At 39.9% G+C, this 22559-nt stretch overlaps 1 protein-coding gene across 5 annotated transcripts in view; it reads left to right on the plus strand.

Moving 5' to 3' along the window:
- Positions 1 to 14185, plus strand: part of MAEA (macrophage erythroblast attacher, E3 ubiquitin ligase) — a 56001-nt gene extending 41816 nt beyond the window's left edge. For all 5 annotated transcript variants that reach the window (XM_076335770.1, XM_076335767.1, XM_076335766.1 and 2 more), the window contains 5 exons: positions 70 to 146; positions 6649 to 6757; positions 11531 to 11664; positions 12382 to 12577; positions 12995 to 14185. In XM_076335770.1, coding sequence (XP_076191885.1) covers positions 70 to 146; positions 6649 to 6757; positions 11531 to 11664; positions 12382 to 12577; positions 12995 to 13090 — 612 coding nt within the window. In that variant the 3' untranslated portion in view covers positions 13091 to 14185. The remainder of the gene's footprint in view (positions 1 to 69; positions 147 to 6648; positions 6758 to 11530; positions 11665 to 12381; positions 12578 to 12994) is intronic.
- Positions 14186 to 22559: the final 8374 nt, after the last annotated feature.

Here is a 22559-nt window from a genome sequence, read left to right on the forward strand (position 1 = left end):
ATAGTACTTAACATACTGTGCAGTGCAGTTTTGGCACCATCTAAGACCCTGTCTTGTCTTTAATCTCAGAGCTGTCTGGAGTTCAGCCTAAGGATTCAGGAGTTCATTGAACTCATTCGACAGAACAAGAGGCTGGATGCTGTGAGGTATGAAATTAGGATGCTTACCAAACAATTTTCTTAAGATGGTATTATGCTTCATTAGAAACATGTGACTATTATTGCAACACCCAGAAGCCCCACTGCTGTAAAGGATCTTGCTAGTGTTGTGATCAGTCTTTGGATTTAAGCTGGGGTTGAATTTTTTTTTAAAGGCAAGGTGTCATTCCACAGATGCACCTTTTTAAAAACTTAATATTGTCGCTGAAACTCTGCATCTTCTTACTCTTCAAAATCAAGGTTTAGAAAATTAATCTGTTTTATAAAACAATTGTATTTTCTGGTGGCATACAATGTAATGAACATATTTACCCTTAACTAATTTTCAGGAGGTACAGCTAGCTTCTCATAGGAACTCATTACAGTTTTAATCACAAAAAATACTAAGAGGTTAATGAAACACCCATCTAAAGCTTAACATTTCAATTTTGACTGAATTCTCTTCTGCTTTACTGTCTTCATTTAAACTTTTTGTTCTACAAGTTATGCTTTAATACCTTTTGTATTGAATGGATAATTTGGAGTTCTGTATTGTCATGTATGTGAGAATAATGAGCTATGTTATGTTACCCCCACTCCCTTCCCCTGGCCCCAGATGAAGAAACCAACTCAATAGCCATTTTTACCTCTTTTGAACTAGTTCATTGGGGACTGCTTTGGGAAGGAAGTAACACTGCCCAAGGTGGTGTGAATCTGTAACAGAACTAGAGTCAGACCTGAAGTCTCTGCCTGACTTCAACCACAAGACAGTCTTTCTGGCAAAACTTATCAACACATGAAGCAATTTATGCTTTTAAGTTAGTGGTCCTGATTTAAGGTGTTGGAATAAAGTGCCAGGGTAACACAGGAAACCAGTTCTGCTGACATGAGTGGTATTTCGATACTGGGACTGTAAAATGTGTTGGTAATTCTGATAAGCAGTGATCTTGCCAGCACCACAAAGTATGATGCAGGTGGCAGAGCTACTGGAGCTTACACATGGACAAGGGAGAGAGGATCTCATAGCAGGTTCTGTTTTGTAAGAATATTCAAATCTAGGGAGAGATGACAAGTTTTATGGCCAGACTTGAAGCTTTGCTGATACATTCTGGTGATAACACTGTTGCCGCTTAACATTTCCAACAAGTTTTATGTTAAGGAAGTTGCAAGTCTTACTGCCTTTAAAAGCATACTAGGTACTCCAGAAATTGAAACCAGCAGGAGGCTTGTATTTGTGGCAAAGCTGCTTTTTGGTCAGAGGAGCACAGAGCTATAGAAAACACATAAAGTATCATAAGCACAGACTGAAAGCGTTCTAGTGCGTTCCCAAGTCTTAGATGTAAAAACTGTTCTACAGGGCAAACCACAGAACTTTTCTTGAATAGAATGGTGAGAAAGACTTAGTTGTTCAAAAACAAGAATAAAGGAAAAGGTAGTACAAGTATGTGGAGAGGCTAGTCTAATACTAACACCACCCCCAAAGTTACCTTAAGTTTTAGGGTTATTGCCAGTTGTTTCTAATTTCATTCAAATGTGGTGCTTGCTTTGAGCTAACTCACATCATTCCTACTTTGCCCTCCTTGCACCTAAATCATCGTTGTTTTGGTCCCAGCCAATGCAAATGTGCAATCTGATAAACTCCAGCTAATTTTAATAATTAAAAAAAAACCAAATAAACCACCAAACCCCTACATGCTAGCATTTAGATATGTGCACTTACCCTTTGATAGAGTTCTCAAATCCTAAGGAATTGTCAGGTACTTATGAAAAGGTTGAAAGACACTCAACTACATTATCTGTCTTCTGAAGTCCATGGTGTTCTTTATATCCAGCGAATACTGTGCCTTTGTGCCTTTAGCTTTATTCTCTGCTAAGTTTGCTTCTTTGCCAAATGTGCAGTCATGCATCTTAGGAGTGAGTAGTCCATGCTCTAAAAACTATTTTCTTTGAGCTGCAGCTTCCTTATGTAGCTTGGAAACCAGAGGCAGGCATAGAGCTGAAATAAGGAGATAGGCTGAGAACTGGGACAAAGTAGTTAAGGTCATTCTGTATTTTATTGTTGTTACTGGATATTTGTTTCCCTCTGATCCCTTTTCCACATCAGAACTGGTAAAATTTGCAAGTTGTCAACCCTCAAGAGGACCTAGCAGCCTTGGCACGGAATAACTTGTGCTATCATAGCCTCTGAGGTTTAAAATTTACAGCTCCTATCTACATTGCAAATAGGCATCCATATTGAATGTTGTTAGGGGTGAAGCATGTATATTCCATATACCTATTGAAATTCAGGGTTGACATATATTTTATACTCAGCTATTATAACTTGCCAGTCATAACAATGCTGCTTCAACTTCATAACTTCTTGTAAAATGAAAAGGAGCTACAGAAGTCCTATATCTTAACTCACTCCTTTCTAACACGGTGAGTTTTGATAATTTTGTACATTCATAGTTCAGTATCTCAATGCTTTCCTTAATGTGGCTTAAAAATGTTAGTTTTCACCATCTCATTCTACTTTGCTTCAAAATAAATATGTAATGAATAAGGGAATATATTTTGGGAAGGTATAGCATAAATCTCATTGCTTCTAGCAAACCGTTGGAACTCATGTTTTTATTAGCTTGCTTCTGTTAAGTGCCTGCAGCAGGATTCTTTCAGTATTGTGTCCATGGTGCAATAAATAGGTCAGGCATCCATTAGAAAGCAGAGAAAGAGGCTGTTTACCAAGTAGTTTCCTGTATGAGTGGAACTCGGAGAACTGACATTTTGTTGAAATGCAGCTGGTGTTTAAATAAGTTTGAAAGCTTTGCTTACTGCCTGCTGAGAACCTCTGAAGTGACATATTGCTTTAGGTTAAAATTAATGTGAGCTTTAAAATTATACATCTTATTAAAAAGAGTTTGAATTTCTGTAGCTTTTTAGAATATTAGTACAAACGGACTGTCCTCTAAGGTAGTTTATCAGAGTAGTCTTGAAAGTGCCAGTTTCAAGAATGTACAAAAACTATTTCTTGAATACAAAGAGTAAATCTCTTAAGCTTAAATACATCACAAAGTGTTTTGCCTAGTGTCGTTAGCCTTTAACTCCCACAGTCTCTTTAGGTTTTTTTTTTGTAAAGCTCATACCTATTACAGTAACAATGAATGACTGATGACATTAATTTCACACTTTTAGGGCTCTCACTAATATCTTTCTGGGAAATCTGACAGCATTCTGCTACTTTGCTCTTATGGGATGCTAGAGATACATGGAGTTCTTAGCTAAAAGCTTAACAAAACACCCTGGGCGCTTCTTGTTCTTGGGATATAAAGGACAAAAGCAGTAAATAAAAATAGCTGATGATGCACAGAGTTAGAAAGTGGCCACAGTCTATTCATTTTAGTAAACTTCTCTCCTATAAGGGTGAATAAACACAGCTTGTTCCTTTATTTTTATTGTGGGATGGGGTGTAGGGTTGAACAGGTGTATAGAAATAATAATAAAACTTCTGAGCACTCTGAGTATAAGTTTTGCTAGTAGTCATAATGGTCTCCAAGATAAAGGCATGCAGGCATCAGTCAGAAAGACTGAGCAGAAAGAACAAGTCATTTCTTGATAACGCCTTATGTTTGTGTTCAGTTACTGCTACTTCCTGATAAATATGTTCATTCCTTATATTCAGGCATATGTAGATATACACATACACACTGTACAGCTTATATACTTTTTTTAACAACTTAATGTACCCTTAGTAGACAGTAAACTGTAAATCTTCCGATCTTCATACACATCCTTTCATTCTTGGATTTGTCAAGTACAATATGTCTGCTGTATCTGCATGGGCTAGAGGAACAGCGATTTCAAACGAAAGATGATGGACTTTGTCCCCACAGAGTTTACAGAATCGTTCCAGGATTTGAAAAACAAATTTTTCTACCTATTACTTGGATCTGTCATGAGAATTTAGTTAGTGGTTTCAGTGATGGTCCACTGGTCACGATTTAAAAAACATAATTTTTGAAAAAATTTAGCCCCCTGCTCTAGCTATACTGACTAGTGTGTGCTAATAGTGGTGAAAACATTGTAAATAAGCATTGTAAGGTTCATATATACCTCTAAGAGCATAATGTTTGCACAAAGAGATGGAAATAGCTGAATGAAAAGGGAAGGGGTGAGTAATGGCATGAGGGCAAATAAGGTGTTATTTAAATGTTGTGCATTCATGAGTACTCACATAGTACTGTTTCTTGCTTCCCGATCTAAAAAAGACTTGAGTGCTATGAATTAACGAACTTGCTTCTCTTTTAAAGGATAACTTGCTTCATTTTAATTTCTCTGTGTTGGCACTCAAGAGGATGAAGTTCAGACATTAGCATGGCAGGCTTTGTGGGAAAACTTCCTTGTTTTCTTAAGGGGCACAGGCAGAAGGGAAAGTCAGGAGATGAAGACTAACAGAAGGTCACTTTAGAAAACCTAGTTCCTTCTGGCTGAACCTCAAATGGCCACCACATCCCAGTGCGTTCAGTACTTTGCAAATGATGGAATTGTTGGATGGCTAAGCACTTTTCCTTTGAATGGCTAGCACACACGCAGTGATTATATATCTTACATACACAAAACAAAGTGTTAATTCTAGCTCTTCTTGAACACATGCAGTAAATGTGGCCAGTGTTGGCCTGCTGCAGCTCGGGGCCTTCCTATAAGCAAGGGGGATGTATTGCTGAAATGCTGTCTGTAAGAGCAAATTGTCAAGGCCTGACGGGGAGTAGGACCACAATACTAACATGGCTGGTGCAAAACTGGAGTACCACTTCTGTTTTAACATCACAGAACACAAATGCACAGTGATCAGTTCTTTTAAGAGGATTTTTTTCTCTTCTCCCTCATGCATGCACACACAGTAATTTAGCTTGACTGGTAGGTCTGAATTTTTTGCTTTGCCTAAGCTTTCTTTTAAATAGCTATTGCTTTCATCTGCAGCTGTGCACTAGTACTTATTTTAGCTTTCTTCCAGTATGTCCGGGCTGCGTAGTCTCTTCTCTCAGGCCACAGGTTTTGTACTTCTGCTCTCATAACAGTAATCACCTGGGGAACCATATTTACATTCCTGAATTGCTCACCCAAAATAGGAAGTTGGGTGGAAACAGTCTGTCCTACATAACTTCCATTGCTTCCTGGTTTGGGTGGGAGAGGAAGTAGGAGTACTGAAACACTGCTAAAGAGACTGTTCTCATGGTATCGATGACCTAAGTGTAGTTTAGTGGAACACAGAATTAGGGGGAAAAAAAAATCTTGATTTTTTTTTTTTTTAATTCGATCCATTAAATGGGCAATTGGAAAATACTGTATGTTCCTAAAAGTAATTTGTAACTTTAAATAGATTTTAACAAGACTCTTTAAAAGTTAAAAAGAGCAAACACTTACCGGAGTACTTCAGAGATGACTTGGTATCTTTCCCATAATAAAAACTGTGGAGAAAATATGGCATAGGGGTGACTTTTCTACACTTATGCAATGCCAGAAATTCAATATAGTGCTGATTCCGTACTCAGTCTACTATGCAACATCTGTGCACCACTGAAAACAGGAGCTTTTAGCAGAAATGCAGAACTAATCATCCAGTTTAAAGGCTGGAGGGTTTTCCTGCACACTTAAACTCCAACTTGAGAACTGATGATCTTGGGAAGACTAGGTAGGGGAGGCTTTCATACAGGGTTTTAAAGTAGTTGAATATCCTTATAATCTGATAATAATTGTCTGCTTTCTTAGTATTAATTTCCTGGAAAATATTAAAGTTTGTATTTTTGCTTTAAACAGGTTTCTGGTAATTCTGTCACTGCTTTCAAATATCTAAGTTTTCAGCCTTGTGTGTATCTCTTATAATCAGTATGTGTTAAAGTACAAAAACTTGTACTGCAGTTCTACTTAATTTTTTATTTCCCTGGCAAAAAAAATTTGCTCTTAACAAGGTGTTTTCTACTACATTACCCTGCAAAATTTCTTGTAGTCTGCACAGAAAGTGATATTGCCTTCTAGCCTATACCACCCCCTGCAAAAAAAAAAAAAAAATTTATTCAAGAGTAAACATTCTCTCAAATGTCAGTATAAACAAGGTAGATATTTGAACATTCTTGATGTTTAATGGTTTGGAATAGCTGATTATCAGACTGCATTTATCTCACTTGCAAGTGTATGCCAAAGGAGTGTGATACATTGAGCTTGCATAAGGAGAGACATTTCTTCTAGTAATCATGGATCTGTCATTCTAGATGTAGGTGAGGTAAAACTTCATGCTACAGTAAGAAGTTCTGGTTTCTAAGAAATTACAGTGTAAAATTGCTAGTTCTTAAAGTCATTTTTGCATTCACATTTGCAGGATTTATTTTTTCAAGCCCTTTAAATGCATCACCTTTTGGAGTTCATGTATTGAGAGCAGAATCTAGAGGTTTTCTCTGAAATCTCATGTAATTATGTAAATTTACTTGATTTAGAGACAAGGCTATCTAATAAAGGTATAAATTCTGTATTTCAGACATGCAAGAAAGCATTTCAGTCAGGCTGAGGGAAGCCAGCTGGATGAGGTTCGACAAGTGATGGGAATGTTGGCCTTTCCTTCAGACACTCATATCTCCCCCTATAAGGTAATGTTATGTTTGAAATTCCATGGTACAGCAGAATAATAAAATACATGTTGCAGTTCTTTTTCCTTACAGGAAAATGCATTGATAATCTGAAGATCAAATATTGCTCTAACTTTACTTTCTAAAATCCACCTTTATAATAGTCCTTAGTTTTAATAACCAGTCCTTGCCTGTACATTAATCCAGGTAGTATTTGTATTGTTGCAGTTGGATCTTAATAGTAACAGCCCGATTCACACTGAGCTAGGCTTACCACAAATCCAGCACTAAAGATCTGTGGGACTGGAAATGTGATATGCAAATACACAGCAAGAGAAAGAAGATGGGGAAGTACAAAGGAAAAATGAGATAGTTTTGTTCAACATACTAGGCTGTGGCCTTAGTAGATTAGCAGCAGTTCTTAATTCTACTTCTCAAATTACTGTTCTTGTGGTTGGGCTGAAGAAAGGAAAGATGATTTGAATGATCTGAAAGCAGTATTTTTGATGCTTAAAAGTAAGTGTTCGTTTATTTGCATTATACAGATTGATGTGGATATTAGTGGTGATATCTACATCTAAATTTGAATCAAGCAAAATTCATAGGTAGTTACTGTTTCTACAGATTTTGAGTTTGTTCTCTGGTTGTGTGCTAATTCACTTTTTTTAACTTGGCATTGGAGGCAGAAGGTAGACAAGAGTTGAGCTAGCAAAGCAAGACAAGAATCCTGTGAAATGCCAAGCCAATATGTGGCAATGCCAGCATAAACATGTCTTTTAAACAATTGATGAAATCAATGGTTTAACAAAGCAAACACAAAAAAAACCAAACCAACAACCCACAGAATTAATGTGAATTTCTTTGCTAATCCTGGAGCCCTAGAAGGATCCTGGTATTTTGGATTCTACGTTTGATGTGAGTTACGAGCATAAATGATAGATGTGTTAGAAGACTGGGTGTAAGACAGAGCTTATCATTGTTTTAGTATTAGAAAGAAATAGGCAGGACACAAAAATCCTGTATTTTGTTCTAAGGGCTAGTTTGGACAGAATGTTTCAATGAGGGAGGGCAAGGAGAAAAGCTAGTATTGTTTCACCTACAACCACACAATTGGAACAAATTCCCTAATACTTCTTATGGATTTCACTTAAAACGTTCTAGTTTATGGAAGTTGTGTTTTGGGTCCTCTAATAATTACCTAGGTAAACAGAATCATAGAGTGCATGCTTGTTTGGAGATACCTTTAATATGTTGACTAGGAGTTCTGTGCATAAATACTAAAGGGGGGTAGATTTAGACTAGATATAAGGAAGAAATTTTTGATGCTGAGGGTGGTGAAACACTGGCACAGGTTGCCCAGAGAGGTGGCAGATGCCCCATCCCTGGAAACATTCCAGGTCAGGTTGGACGGGGCTGTGAGCAACCTGATCTAGTTGAAGATGTCCCTGCCCACAGCAGGGGGGTTGGACTAGATGACCTTTAGAGGTCCCTTCCAACCCAAACTGTTCTATGATTCTATAAATGGCTTCTTAAAATGGCTTTAAGTAAAATTACTTTTAAATCTGTGAGAAAGTTTGTCAGATCATAATATCTCTAATCAATTGGGTTTTTTATTAATCCAAGGAAAGAAGCATCTTCTATAACCAATGAATAGAACTTTCTCCAGCTTGTAGTCCTATCTTTTAGGACTTTTAAGGAAAACATATTTAATGTTTTGGCAAAACAAGCTATTTTCTTTTGATAGCCTTTGAACAAGCTTGTGTAGCTGTGGCTGGAACTATTCCAACTGGACATTTAGTAAGCTGCTACTTTTGTGTCCCATCACCTAGGCCCTTAATCATAGGCTTTTCTTAATCATTAGTAGTACTTCATCTCTTTATTACGGATCTGTTGTAGGCTCTGTCTGTTACACCTTCTCAGGAGTTGCCTTAAGGTCAGAACAAAAGCTTCATCCTGGAACACCGGGAACATTCTGGCCTTAGATGCGGCAGGTGATAGAGCAAACAGACATGCAGTCTGGTGGTAGAAACGGTGCTTCTTGCTTTAGTTAGGGCAAGATAAGTGTGTATATTTACTTTTGCCCCCATCTGTATAGGTTCTCTGCCTCAGTTCTGCCTGTTGGTTTGGAGCATTTAGAAGTCAGACAAATACTGCTTATGTCCAGGATTCTTTCCTTTCCTGTGGATTTGCCTCTGAATCTTTCTGCCTCTTCCTCGTGTGAATTCTTCTTTTGTGCTGTTTTTCTTCAACCATAGGCCCACAGTTGATCCAGCTGTTTCTGCTGCCAGACTTTTTCCTTTTCTCTCTCGTCTTAATATTTCTGGTGGCTTTTTTGAGTCTCTTGAAATCCATCACTTACACTTGCACCCTTTTTCAGCTTCTGTGTAATTCTACTTTCTAAACACTTGTCAGAAAAACACACCAGGACTGGTTTATGTGAGCTGCATCTCTTCCCTCCCTCTGTTGATCCTGTCTCCAATCCAACAGTTGTTTTGTCTGTGTCATGGAGACATGCAACTTCATAATCTCCGCTAAGATTTACCAGTTGTATGTAAACTACTTCTCCCCACTGTTCAAATAGTCAGTTTTTAGTTAGAGAGAAGGGATGGAGAAATAATTCTGCACTTACTCAGACAACTGCTGTCAAAATCCAGTTTAGCACTTCTTTAAATGTTGGCCTTTTACAGTTCTACAAGGTATTTCCCAAGTTTAGTTGAAATATAGTTCTGTTAACATGTAATTTTAGGATAATGATAAATTTATTCATAAAACACTAAAAAAAAAAATGTATAATGGTACCATCAAATCATTTGGATAAAAGTTCTCGAGCCAGTCTGATCTTCTTGGGGTGGCGGAATTCCAGGATACAGGCTACAACAAAAGGTAATGCTGGAGTCCCTCCTTCTCCAGTGTCTTGACTTGAATCAACAGGGAACTGAGAGGCAGAGTGGGCCAAAGTGGTACAGAGCAGAGCATAAAGACTAGTGTCTACATCATGGCAAAATCACTGCCCAGTAATTTTGGTGTAACGTGTTTTGAATTTGATGCTGCTACTCTGTGTATTGTCTGTCACTAAGTCTTTGATTTTCTTTAAAAGCCTGTTTTATAAACTAAACAATATACTAAAATATATAATTGTTTCTGCTACTTGCCTGAAAGTGTAGCATGCACATATGAACTTACTTCTAAGATAAATAAACATTGTCATTTCTCATGACCAAAATGCAGGTTATGGATACAAAGGAGAAGGAGCGCTAGCAGAAGAAAGGATTAGGTCTTTGCCTGTATATATAACATAACAAGTATATTTTCAAAGGGTCTTCACATCTTACATGACTTTCACAGCATTACTTTTAGGGTTCAATATATCCTTCACCTGTGCATTTAGTTCTTGCTTCCATGAAAAAAACATCCCTACTTTAACTACTGTTCCCTGTTTTTTAGGTAATGCACAGCATTACAATATGTATTAAAGAATTTTCATAGAATCATAGAATCATTAAGGTTGGAAAAGACCTCTAAGATCGAGTCCAACACCACCATGCCCACTAAACCATGTCCTTAAGTGCCTCATCTACACGTCTTCTAAATACCTCCAGGAATGGGGACTCCACCACTTCCCTGGGCAGCCTGGTCCAATGCTTGACAGCCCTTTCGGTGAAGAAATTTTTCCTCATGTCCACTCTAAACCTCCCCTGGCACAACTTGAGGCCATTTCCTCTCGTCCTATCGCTAGTTCTTGGGAGAAGAGACTGACACCCACCTCGCTACAACCTCCTTTCAGGTAGCTGTAGAGAGCGATGAGGTCTCCCCTCAGCCTCCTTTTCTCCAGGCTAAACAGTCCCAGTTCCCTCAGCCGCTCCTCATCAGACATGTTCTCCAGACCCTTCACCAGCCTCGTTGCCCTTCTCTGGACACGCTCCAGCACCTCAACGTCCTTCTTGTAGTGAGGGGCCCAACACTGAACACAGTATTCGAGGTGCGGCCTCACCAGTGCCGAGTACAGGGGCACGATCACTTCCCTACTCCTGCTGGCCACACTATTTCTGATACAGGCCAGGATGCCCTTGGCCTTCTTGGCCGCCTGGGCACACTGCCGGCTCATGTTCAGCCGGTTGTCGACCAGCACCCCCAGGTCCTTTTCCACCAGGCAGCTTTCCAGCCACTCTTCCCCAAGCCTGTAGTGCTGTATGGGGTTGTTGTGGCCGAAGTGCAGGACCCGGCACTTAATTTGCACTTAATTTTGTCCTTAAATGCAAAGCTTACCCAAGCTTTCTCTAACCTGGGGTTGTGCCAGCTCTTCAAATTAAAACCTTTTTCCAAAATACTGTAAACATTATATATTACAAAGAGGTATCAGCAGAATTAGCCTGACTTGAGGTAAAAAACGCTTCTGACTTTTTCGATGTTAAAGGTTCAGAGGCTATAGAGCAAATATTCCACAATACTAATGTTGCTTCATAAGTAGGTCAGCATTCTAGAAAACTAAATGCAAGAAATAGCCTTACCAGGATTTACATACCTTAATTAGAACACTTGGTAGATGACGGAGGGAGATTAAATATTGTTATGCCAGCTATTTTAAGTAATACTTGATTTAAATCATATTTCTAGTAAAGTAGTATTAAAAGGTACTTTCTAAACAAGTACATTCATACTATACATTAGCATGTATACTTTTGTTTTGTGATGGATTCAGTCTAGTGAGTTTTGCACAATTTACCACTCCCAGGCTTTTCCCCACAAAGTGCAATTAGATTGAGAACAACTTATAGTTGTGTTGTTTTTTAACAGGATCTCTTGGACCCTGCTCGATGGAGAATGCTGATCCAACAGTTTAGATATGATAACTACAGACTACATCAGCTGGGAAACAATTCTGTTTTTACTATAACACTCCAGGCAGGCCTTTCGGCTATAAAAACACCGTATCCTTTAATGCAGATACTACTGTCGAGTGCAAAAAAGCATTGTGGGTTTTTTTCGTTCTATGTGTGCTTTTCAGAGAGCTCAAAGAGGAAATGTGACACTTGAATAGTTTTGCTCATGAGTTGTTTAAATGGAGTTTGAATTGGTCTCTCTGTTAAATTAAGGAGAGATTATAATAAATGGCACTATGGTTTAAAAAAAAAAAAAACAAAAACCAACACAAGCCCAAACCAAAATTTTAAGGTGAAATCTGCATTGTGTTTGCATACTAGGCTATCTTTCCATGTGTCTTAAGTTAGTTGAATATATCTGCAAAAGTTAGTGAGCTGGGTCAGAATTTTTTTTTTAAGCACTCACACGCAGATTTACCCTGTCTGTTTTTATGTGAATATTCAAATATATCCTGCATCTTTTGAAACTTAGTTGGATTTGCTACTCGCTATGGTGTGTTAGAGAAGGACTGGTGCCACTGAAGTGTTCTACATCAGAAACTTTACCTGTAGAGGGTGCCAGACACTTGTTGCTCACTCTCGTTCCTTGAAACAAAGCAAGCACTTGATTCTTACATCTACATGTCAAACTTGAATTAAATGGTCCTGTACGCTCTATAACCTAGGCTGTATTTGCAGAGTTTACTATCTTTTTTTCCAATGTATGTCATCAAATAGTTGTTGTTGCCTTCTGTGGTGGTTGTTTCTTAACTTTCTGTTAAACAGACAGTGTTATAAAGAGGATGGGAGCTCAAAAAACCCAGACTGCCCTGTGTGTAGCAAATCCCTGAACAAGCTGGCTCAGCCTCTGCCTATGGCACATTGTGCCAACTCCCGACTAGTCTGCAAGATTTCGGGGGATGTAATGAACGAAAATAATCCTCCTATGATGTTACCAAATGGATATGTCTATGGATACAATGTAAGTGTTGAAATCAATGACTTACTGAAGTCTAAAATAGCAGCGATTGTAATAACTTTCTATATCAAAATAAGAGCTTATAAACTCAGTCAGAAGCTAGAAATCTCTTTTATATTAACAGAAGAAAAGTAACTTCTTGCAGTAATTTTTAAAGGACTGTATATTTATGTGATTAAATTGGTCTTTAAAGAAGGTAATGTCTGAATATATGAATTTATAATGTGAAATCAAATGGCATTGGAAATCTTTCCCTCAGGAGAGCAATAACGTAGAATAAGTAACTTCTGTGGGCAAAGATATTTTGACCTCAGACTATAACATCTTTTTTTTTAATAAAAAAAGTTTATTTACTAAACAGTTAAATAATGCTTTGAGTTACTATTGTGAATATTATCTTTTGATTTCACTCTTTTTCAGTCTCTGCTTTCTATTCGTCAAGATGACAAAGTAATTTGCCCAAGAACCAAAGAAGTCTTCAACTTCTCACAAGCTGAGAAAGTCTACATCATGTAGGTCCATAAAACACATGATGAAGTGCCGCTGGAATTTTGACACAGTGTATATTGGCATACCCTGTACAGGGGGGGGCCTTAATGTGTGGCAAAGAAGCAAAACCTGCCACCTTGGGGATCAGACCTGTCGGTGGCATTATTGTTTCTTGCGACCAAAGATCAATGAGCAACAATAAACACTCTTTAAAGAAAAAAAAAAAGAGAGAGGAATTATGACTTAAGTTTGTACTTGAATAAAAACAAAAACAAATTTTGATTGTTAAGGTTTTGTAACATAAGGTCAAAAATTGGACTCTTCTCAAAAGTACTTTCATCTTCTAAAGGATAACTTTCTTTAAAGATGGACACTTGCACTGAGGGAAAAGTTACAACAGATTTGAAATTAAATCCATTTTTCTTCCCTCTTTTTCACGATTGTCCAAGACCCTTTTGTTATCAAAGATTTCAGTACTACCAGTGTGTTCTCCTTTAAGCTCCTCTTTGCCTTCTTTATGATCCTCTCGTGAAGTAATCCTGAACATGAATTATGTAACTTATTTCCATGGGAAGATACTGATGTCTTTGACACAAGACTGGCTTCTCTGGAGGATCAACTAGGGACTGGTTTGAAGGAGTATGAAGTCTTTTTCCAAACCCAAATATTTTAAGGAGGTTGCATAAGTATCAAGAGGAACTGGGAACATTTCAGGCAAAATCCAATGCTTGTTTAAATGTTCTTTTTCCAGTCTACCATAGTGTTAAAGTCCTTCTAAAGTTATTAGTTATGTGCATAGGGTTCAATATGAAATCATTAGTGCTACTGCCTTATTTCTTGCTTTGAGAATGTACTCACATGAAAATGAGCTGGTATTCTTAAGTGTTGGGCAAAGTTTCTGAAGATGCCTTGCAGGATGATTACATAATTTTAGGGTCTAAATAGTACTCATTACTGAAACTAATAGTTCAATTTTAACAACTACAGAACACATCCTTATGACTTTTCAAAAGAATTAAACCATTGTAGTTTAAACAAAACCATATTGTAGAGGTTTGTATTTAGCGCTTATTTTTGCATGTTGATGTTGATTAGCTAATAAAAGATTGTAAATGTAAAACATGTTAATAAAAATTGTTTTCCATTTCTTGATTATATAAAATTAGAAAGCTGCTTTGTATTTAAGTGTAAAAAATTAACTCTTTTATAAGGGTCTTTCTTTAAAAGGAGTGCAAGTTCCAAGTGTTGTTTTTCAGTCTTCCGCAAGGTTTAAAAAAAAAAAAAAAAAACCACCCAACCAAAACAACAACCCACACCAAAAGAACACCACCACACCACACCCCTAACCGTTGTTCTTCAGGCTCCACAATCACAGCATCTCAGTCAAATACCTATTGTTGGTTTAAACTTTTCATATGTGAATAGTACACTCCAGTCTGTTTCTGTCAATTTTTTTTCTGTCGCTTCCTAGAAGGCTGCCTGATGTCCTGGAGCCTTTCTGTTAAAAAGCTTTGTGGAAGATGCTGGATGTGAGGTTTTGATGCTTTAAAGAAAGCTAACAGAGAATGCTGGAGGGACCACAACTTCTATTCGTGTTCAACACTTAGAGATCACAGATACATAAACTGATTGTATGAGCCATTCTGAAGCTGTAAATACAGTGGGATTTCCCGTGAGGTATGTCTGAAAAGGTTCCATTTTCAGTAAGCATGTGTTATTGGTGCTGCTGAACAGGTCTACCTGCAACGCTGCAGAGCTGCCAGCTTGGCAGAGACTGGTGTTCCTGCACTTACTGCTGCAAGGGTCCGTTTCCCTCAGCGTTTTCTAAACCATTTAGCCATTCTTTAGAACAAAAGCAGTGTGCCAAGAGTAAGTGGAGGCAGATAGTGAGAGAACTTGCAGCAGTAACCAGAGTAATTGGCTATCAGTTAAGCAGTAACTGATCTCCCTTCCTCATGGGGTAAGGGTTGAAGCAGCATCGACTCAAAAGGGGAGAGGACATCACCCTGGGGAGCAGCATCTGTTTTTCTTTGGCAGACCATTCACAGCATCGTAGCAGAAAGGCAAGGATAACTTTGAGAATGGCAACCTTGCTTTTCCCTGCTTTACAGAAATGCATAAAAGGCCACAGCAGGGAGGAAGGGGTAGATTTCTTACCGGCCCTGAGGAAACGCATGGTAACTGCACAACAATTGTAGGGCATGGAGATTGTTGCTTTTGCTTCTCTAAGTACTAGTTAGAGCTGTGGTTTCCTGATACTTAGGCCACAGAAAGCAAAAAGGGCTGAAGTGGAGTGGTGGAGAAATCCATGCTCCCAAAAAAACTAGTTTGGGGGAAGGGAGGGGAGGAGAGCAGCTGTTCTGCAGCAGCAGGGCCTCTGTTTATGGGAGGTGTCATTTCAGAGGGCCAGGGCCGACATGAGGTCTGAGTCCCCGATGGTGTGTTACAAAGAAGGTGCTCCAGAAGGAGCCTAGGGGAGCTTCAGCTGTTTGTTAGCCGTGATTGCTCATTTTAGAAATCTGCAGTCAACCAACCTATTTTGACTACAGTGAGACCTGTTTGATACAGGCAGTTTCTAGCCCCCCGGCTGACCCCTATGGACTGTGTCCAGTACATGCACCTATAGGCTGGCTTTCATTCTCAGACTTGCTCTGGCATGGCTTTAGAAGCCTTCCAGCTTTATGAGGGTCAGAAATGGTGGCAGGGATGGATTGCTTTGGTGCAGCTTGGAGTTCTGGTTTGCGTTCCCTGACTGCTTTCCGCAGCCTTGAGCTCAGAATCCAACAGGGGTGTCAGTCCATAGCTCATATCACAGGTGGCTTCAGACATCAAACCAAGAGCAGTATGTGACTCATAGTAAGTGTAAATTTGCTGCCTGTAAACACTATGTTAATAACGGTTCTCTCACTGCATTGATTCCTGCCTGTGGGTGTGCTGAGAAGAGGACTTTGAAAGTATGGCTTGTGTAACAGTGGTGGAGGTGGGGCAGGGCTACAGAGCCTTTCCTCGACAGTTGAAAGTTTCGGTAAAGGTCTTGTTGAAACTGTCTCATCCTAGCAGTGTCTTGCATAGCAGTAAGATCATAAAATATAGGATGAGGAATCAGTTACACAACCTGACTGTAACCAGATGTGGAACCTTCAACAAATATGGCCATTACTTGCTATATAGAAACCAAGTCTTTTCTGCAATTGTACGTCTTGTTGTGTTACTAGCGATGCCTGTGTGTCAATCAATCAAAAAGTGGCCATCAGCTACTTTAGATGAGATTCTCAGTCTTTTTTATGGATAACCTGCATTATCTATATGCCCGGCAGTATACTGAGGTGGAAGACAGAAGGCAATCCGTTTGTTTCCTTAAGGGTACAAGTTGCTGCCTGTACAATGAAGGACATCCTTTTGAAATGGACGAGATTGATTAGTAAAGTGAAGACTATCACCTCTCAAGATCTGGCTGAGCTGTAAATGAACAATATCCTTTACTGTGATGTTTTTTTCAGTCTTGCCAAGCAATTTAACAAAACAAGACTTGAGGCTCTGGATTTTGGTTATGGTGTTCCCATTTGAAGGCAACACTTTGTCCCAGTTGTGGTCAGGACAGGTTTCTCCAGTTTCCACATGGAGCTTGAGAATTGCCTTAACCTTTCCTTCTATTTGTTGTGGTCCAAACCCCTAATCTAAACGCCGAAGATTCTCCAATATCGCGAGAGAGATGTATTGGTAACTGTTCGTATTGGTGACTGTTCACGACGCGATGGGTTTCTCCAATACCTGTTTCAGCTTGAGGTATTCCATCATCTACCAGGCTGAGAAGGGTTCAAGATGCTGAGATTGCAACGCTTTGTAGGTAGGAAGTAGTGAAGCTGATACCATGTTCAGGCAAGACATTTTGTAGGAAGCTTTAAAGACTGATGGGCTGCTATGGTTTGGGATTTTTTTTAATATTAAAGGCATGTCCTTTCCTACTCATTAATAAGATTACTTCTTGGACAAAAAGATTGTTTGGGAGAGGAAGAATGAGAAAATTACATACAGCTGGTAATCTGCCAAAAGGAAGCCTTTGAGCATTCTTAACAGACCACTGTTCAGAAAAAAAAGTAATACTTTGGCTTTCTTTTTTGTCTGCTTCGGGTAGCCTGAGCAGAGTGTGTTGGGAGACACACCAGGCACTTTATCAATGCATGCTTTGAGACCTGTGACTACGCTGTGATCTTGTGCGCTTGGGTCTCCCGTAGCACGATACAGAGGTCACTTGGTGTAACAAAGTAAGTATTTAAATCTCTTTCATCCTGGTTTTCCATGTTCTATAATGAGGTATCAGATTCTGCTCGGCATGTTGTTTCTTCCTGCTGTGTCCTGAAGCCTGCAGGCACGATTAACACTGTCCCAGCGGCAGGCTAATGGGCCTTTTTGGCTTCTCTCTTTCAGTCTTGTACTCCTTAGGCCAGGGTTTTTGGTGGAGTGTGCTGGAGAATACAACCCTGAGGGCTATTTTTTTGGGTTTACCTGGCTCTGAGCAGTGGTTTTTCTGTGGCGTGACTTTCTGGCATTTGGTACAAATAATCTGCATCTTTAAAGGCAAAACCAGGCTTTAGTGACAGGGTGCTGTCCCAGCTGTCTAGCTCCATGCTTTCTGAATTAGTGCACCAAATAAACCCCAGCCCAGATCAACAGGCTAGTTGATCGAGTCTGATCTTTATCTGATCCTTAAACAGATAAACTGCAAGTAGTTTCTTCTGGTCATTGAATGCTATGGTAACTATTTGTTTCTATTTGATGATGAGGGGCATCTGCGGGTTAGATATTCACCAGGATCTCCCTGCCATAATGCTTTTCCAAAGACTCTATGCCTGGTTGGTTCTGCAATATGCATCAGCCACGCTGAAAGGCAGCATTTTTTTAATTTACTCATTTATTTTAAAGAATTGGCCCTGTTAACTAAGCTTTGAGAAGTTTTCAGCAGCTCAGCTTTCTCCTTGTTTTAGGAAGAGATCTAGGACGGGCAGAGGTGGACAGCAGAATCTCTTCTTATCTCCTTACTAACCTATCTTCTTCTTATAGCCAGGTAAGTTCTGTACGTAGAATAAAGTATCTCTGGCGCACAGTCAGGGGAAGAAAATTTGCAGTCGTGGCCAGCAAGAGGGAGCAAGAAGCTATAGCCCAGTTACTGTTGGATGCGAGGGCTGAAGAGGTTTTCGGCACAATGGCTATAGAGCCAACACAAAGTAGTTCTACGTTAGAGTTGGCTTTTGGGAGAAGTTCAACGCCTATCGGGGGTAGTCATTGAAAAAAACCTCATCTTAAGAGATCTAGTCCTGATTTCAGTTTGAACTGAAGTTCTAAGACTGTGTAAATGGAAGTTCTTCATTTTAAAAATGAAATTAGTCCTTATCATTGCTAGCTAGCGACAACTTAATTTCACTGAGGCGCTCACAGGTTTGAATAAGATATTTCAGACTCCACCATAAAATCCTGCTATTAGACCATGTTAAAATTATCAGAGATCTGTATCCTAAGCCAGAGGAAATCAGCTGTAGGATAATTAGCATTGCAAGAAGAATAGGAAATAGCAGAACAACAAGAAATAGAAAAGGCTGCTGAACAAGAAAAGCTGTTTGTTTTGACTTACTAAAAATGAGAAGAAGTGTCAGGGTAGAGTTAAGAAATGCTATCAGCCAGCTATCTTTCAAAGAGATTAAAATAACTGCAGAAGTTTTTAAAAGTGCAAGTAAGAGGAAAAAATTAACATGAAACGACTGTGTGGTAGAGATCCAGACTTGATTGCAAAACTACACCCAGCACCTTGCTGCTTGCTCCTAATAAAGACAGTGATGTTCAACATTGGTGGGCGGGGTGGAGAGGGAGATACACTGAGAAAACCAGAAATAACCTAGCAACTTGGAAGTGAAAAAAAGTGTGCGCAAGTTATAGAAACCGAGTGATCGCTCTCCTGGAATTGTTAATTGTTCAGATCTAACGGAAAGAAGCTGTTCAGTGTCCAGCCCGGGGATGGTATCGCATGAATGGAGAGCCTCTACTGCAGTCGCTGTTTTTTAAGGAAAGGGGAGAAAAAATCAACCTGAAGGGTAACTGTAAGTGAGCATGAAGGGGAGATGTTTGCTGAGGATAATTATGCCATACCACCCTGATGACCACTGTCGTTAAGATGAGTCTTCTCAAACAAAATCCAGCTGCAGTGCAGCATTACGTGTGACGACATTAGCTAACAACTGGAGAGGATGGGAATCAGAAGTTGCATGAGGATCTGGCTAAGGGAGATAGGATAAAAGGTAGCTTGAAGGGCAGGGTAACCGACAGGATTCCTCGGGGATCTCTTGTGGAGCTGATACTAGTTGTCATTCCTGACGTTCCAGAATAAGCAGGAATGTGCTGATGGGACAAAAATAGTAGACAGCCTCAGCCCAGAGGATGCTGGAATATTACACAGGAAGAAAAACGGGTAACCTTGAGGAGTGGAGTAACAAATAAATGAGATTGTTTCGGCACTAGAGTTCATTCAGCTGTTGATTAGGACCTCACTTGAAAGAGTCCTCGTTATACACCATGATCGTGGAGGGCTTTGAGTCTCTGATGTGTTGCATCTTCGAAACAGAAATGCAACCCTAACGTGGTGCTACCGTCGGGATGAAGGAGCGAGGGCTGCAAAGGGGCCTGGCGCTACTTTGCTGGAAGCTGGCGTACAGTCCTGCTTGCTCATCTCCATATCTCTTACACTGAAGCTGGAGCAGAGGGAGCACTGAGTTGGTCAGTGGAGTGGACCAGAAATCCCTTCCCAGCCCAGCTGGCTCAGGGTAAGACATTTCCTTCGTTCCCGAATTAATGTGGAAAACCAAAGCTGGTTAAGTGGAGATAACACCCAAGGGGCTGGAGCCTACATCTGTACCTACCCCTTTGACCCTATTTCCTATCCCGTAAGATTAACTTTTATGTTGTGCATTTCTCGAGGAAATAGTTTTATCTACCCCACAGAGCAGAGGAGCAGATTTTCCCAGGGAGATCATCTGAGTTCCCAGCCAGGACTTTTTCCTGACGGAGCCAGAAGGAAGCATGAGGAGAGAAAGATGATAAAGTCTATTCACTTCAGGACAAAAAGATCATTAACTAACTTAAATATTTTGTTCCCCACGGAGATTAAGCAGGATCATATAGACAAATTCCCCAAAAGGAAATAAACAGATAATAAAATCAGTAGACAATTTCCTTTTCCTTCTTTGCAAACCACAGCAAGACAAATAGCTCAGAAGAGCTAAGACCAGAGCTGTGGGAAGTTCTTCAGGGTGCACGTGTGTACCCCATATGGAGATGTCTCCTCTGTTTAAAGCAGCAGCTTTAGGGACTCAAACCACAGAAGTATTTTATTAAATATTGAAGGGAGTCAGGGGGAATTGGTCTTAGGAAAGCTCAAGTTGCCCTGGATGCAGTCATTAAGGAAAACATTATACAGGGCTCTACATTAATTGTTTCCAGGTAGACCATCATCCTGGCGTTGTGCTGTAATACCCAGCTAACTTCTCAGCTGGAACCAGGCCCGCTCCCCCATCTCGATCCCCTGCTGACAGAATTGCTGTGCAGGAGGGTGAAAACCCCATAGGCAGGTTTTGAACCATTGTCTGCTTCTTGCTGACCCTTCTCATTTTGGAAGACTGGGTGGTTCCTCAGCATAAGCTGTTTTGCTATGCGGTGTGGGAGAAAAGGCTGTTTCTCCACGAGGATTGTAACATGATTTTCTATTTTAAACTGTGCACACTCAGGACGCCATCTCGTTGTCCTGCTCATCTGTGCACTGGATCTCACGGCCACCAGAAATTATTTGATCCTCTTCATGGCCATAAGGAACATCAGTTTACAGGGCTGACTTCCACCATAGGAAATTGAGAAGAATTCAGGCCGGGTGGTGCTCCAGGAGAGTGTCTCTGTGGGTGGCTGCTGGAGCGAGTGAAGAAGCAGCACTGGCTTGTGCTGTCTCTCTGCCAGCTGTGGAGAGACACCTGAGCAGTATGAGGATATATGGTGTGGAGAGAAGGGTAATCCGCAGCTCTGATCAATTCAGTCTAGTGTAATATTCCTGTTTCAGGAGTATTACAACCTGCTTTCCGACTCTTTTCTGGAGTCAGCGTGAGGCTTGAGCAGAACAGGCTTGAAGTCTCCGGAGTCTGTAAATGGATCTTGCCCTCAAAGCATTTGCACCTTCTGGGTACGGAGGGTGCCTAGAGCAGCTATGCTGCTAACCTGCGTGCGTGGAAACCAAGACACAGCCAGCTCCAGGAGCAACAGCCCTGGAATGGGATCAATACCATCAAGTGTGTGATCTCATCTTGTTAGATGGTCAGACAGTGAAGAACAGATGGGAATTGATGTTGCTGATGCAAATCTGTTGGGTTTTTGGGTTTTTTTGCAGGAGCACTTTGTAAATGTTCATCTCGGATACACATACGCTCTGATGATCCAGACCTTGTGGTATCTGTTTGTTTACTTTGAATTTCACTGTCATATCCATTGCCAGCTCTCTAGCTTCAGTGATGCATTATCCCACTTCAAAAAACAGTGAATAAAAAGGGTGATGTTTTTATAAGAGAGCTAATCAGCTTAACTACTAGATATAGAAAAAAGCACAGTAGCTACAACTGAATTGCTGTTTTGCTCCTCCAGTGAATAACAGACCTTCTTTGACACATCTAACGTGTCTTAATTTTTATAATAATTGGAAAGAATGTCACCTGCCCTGTTAAGAGAGAAATTATCCTACCCTTGGCCAAAACATATGCCCTGTCTCTACGTTTGGAGCTCTCCTCTGAGGAGGTAAAATTAAGAATTCCTCACTGAAGTAAGATTAGCGGTTGCCGCATCCAGAAATACCTCTCTCACGCTAAACCAATTAGCAAAGGATAACAACTGGTTTCTTTGCATCAGGAAACCATAAATAACATAGCCTGTGATCTCTGTGTCTGAGGATGTGAGATGCTGGATTAAATTTTGATCTGAATAAGGTATTTGTCTTAATTCTTTCCCTCCATGCCCTGTGTTTCCAGGAGCAGCATGAAAAGAAATCAGAGTGCCGGTACCATTTTTGTCGTCCAGGCCAAAGAAGCCAAGAAGAACATTTGGGCCAACAAATGTAGCACTGAACCTTCAGGTGTCTCTTTAAAAATTATTACTGCAAAATAATACCTCCATCTAGAATCTGGCAAGTTTAAAATGAATCATTATTTTCATTATTTCACCCCATAACAAAAATCAAAACATCAAAATTGTTCTAGCAGCTAGAATAAAGATTATGGTCTGGCTGCACATTGAAAGCAGCAAAACAGAGCTTTGGGCTCCTCCAGAAAGTCTCACGCTCAACTGAAGTGATACTAAATTGTCTAGGCTGAAACGTAAAGTCTCGTAGTGCAAAGGTTTCTTGAATGTTCTAAAACTTTGCGCGAATCCCATTAAATATACCGGTATGGATCAATTCCGTTAAAATCCCAAAGAT

Source organism: Aptenodytes patagonicus, chromosome 4 (genome assembly GCF_965638725.1).
Source record: "Aptenodytes patagonicus chromosome 4, bAptPat1.pri.cur, whole genome shotgun sequence".
In the NCBI taxonomy this organism is placed as follows: Eukaryota; Metazoa; Chordata; class Aves; order Sphenisciformes; family Spheniscidae; genus Aptenodytes; species Aptenodytes patagonicus.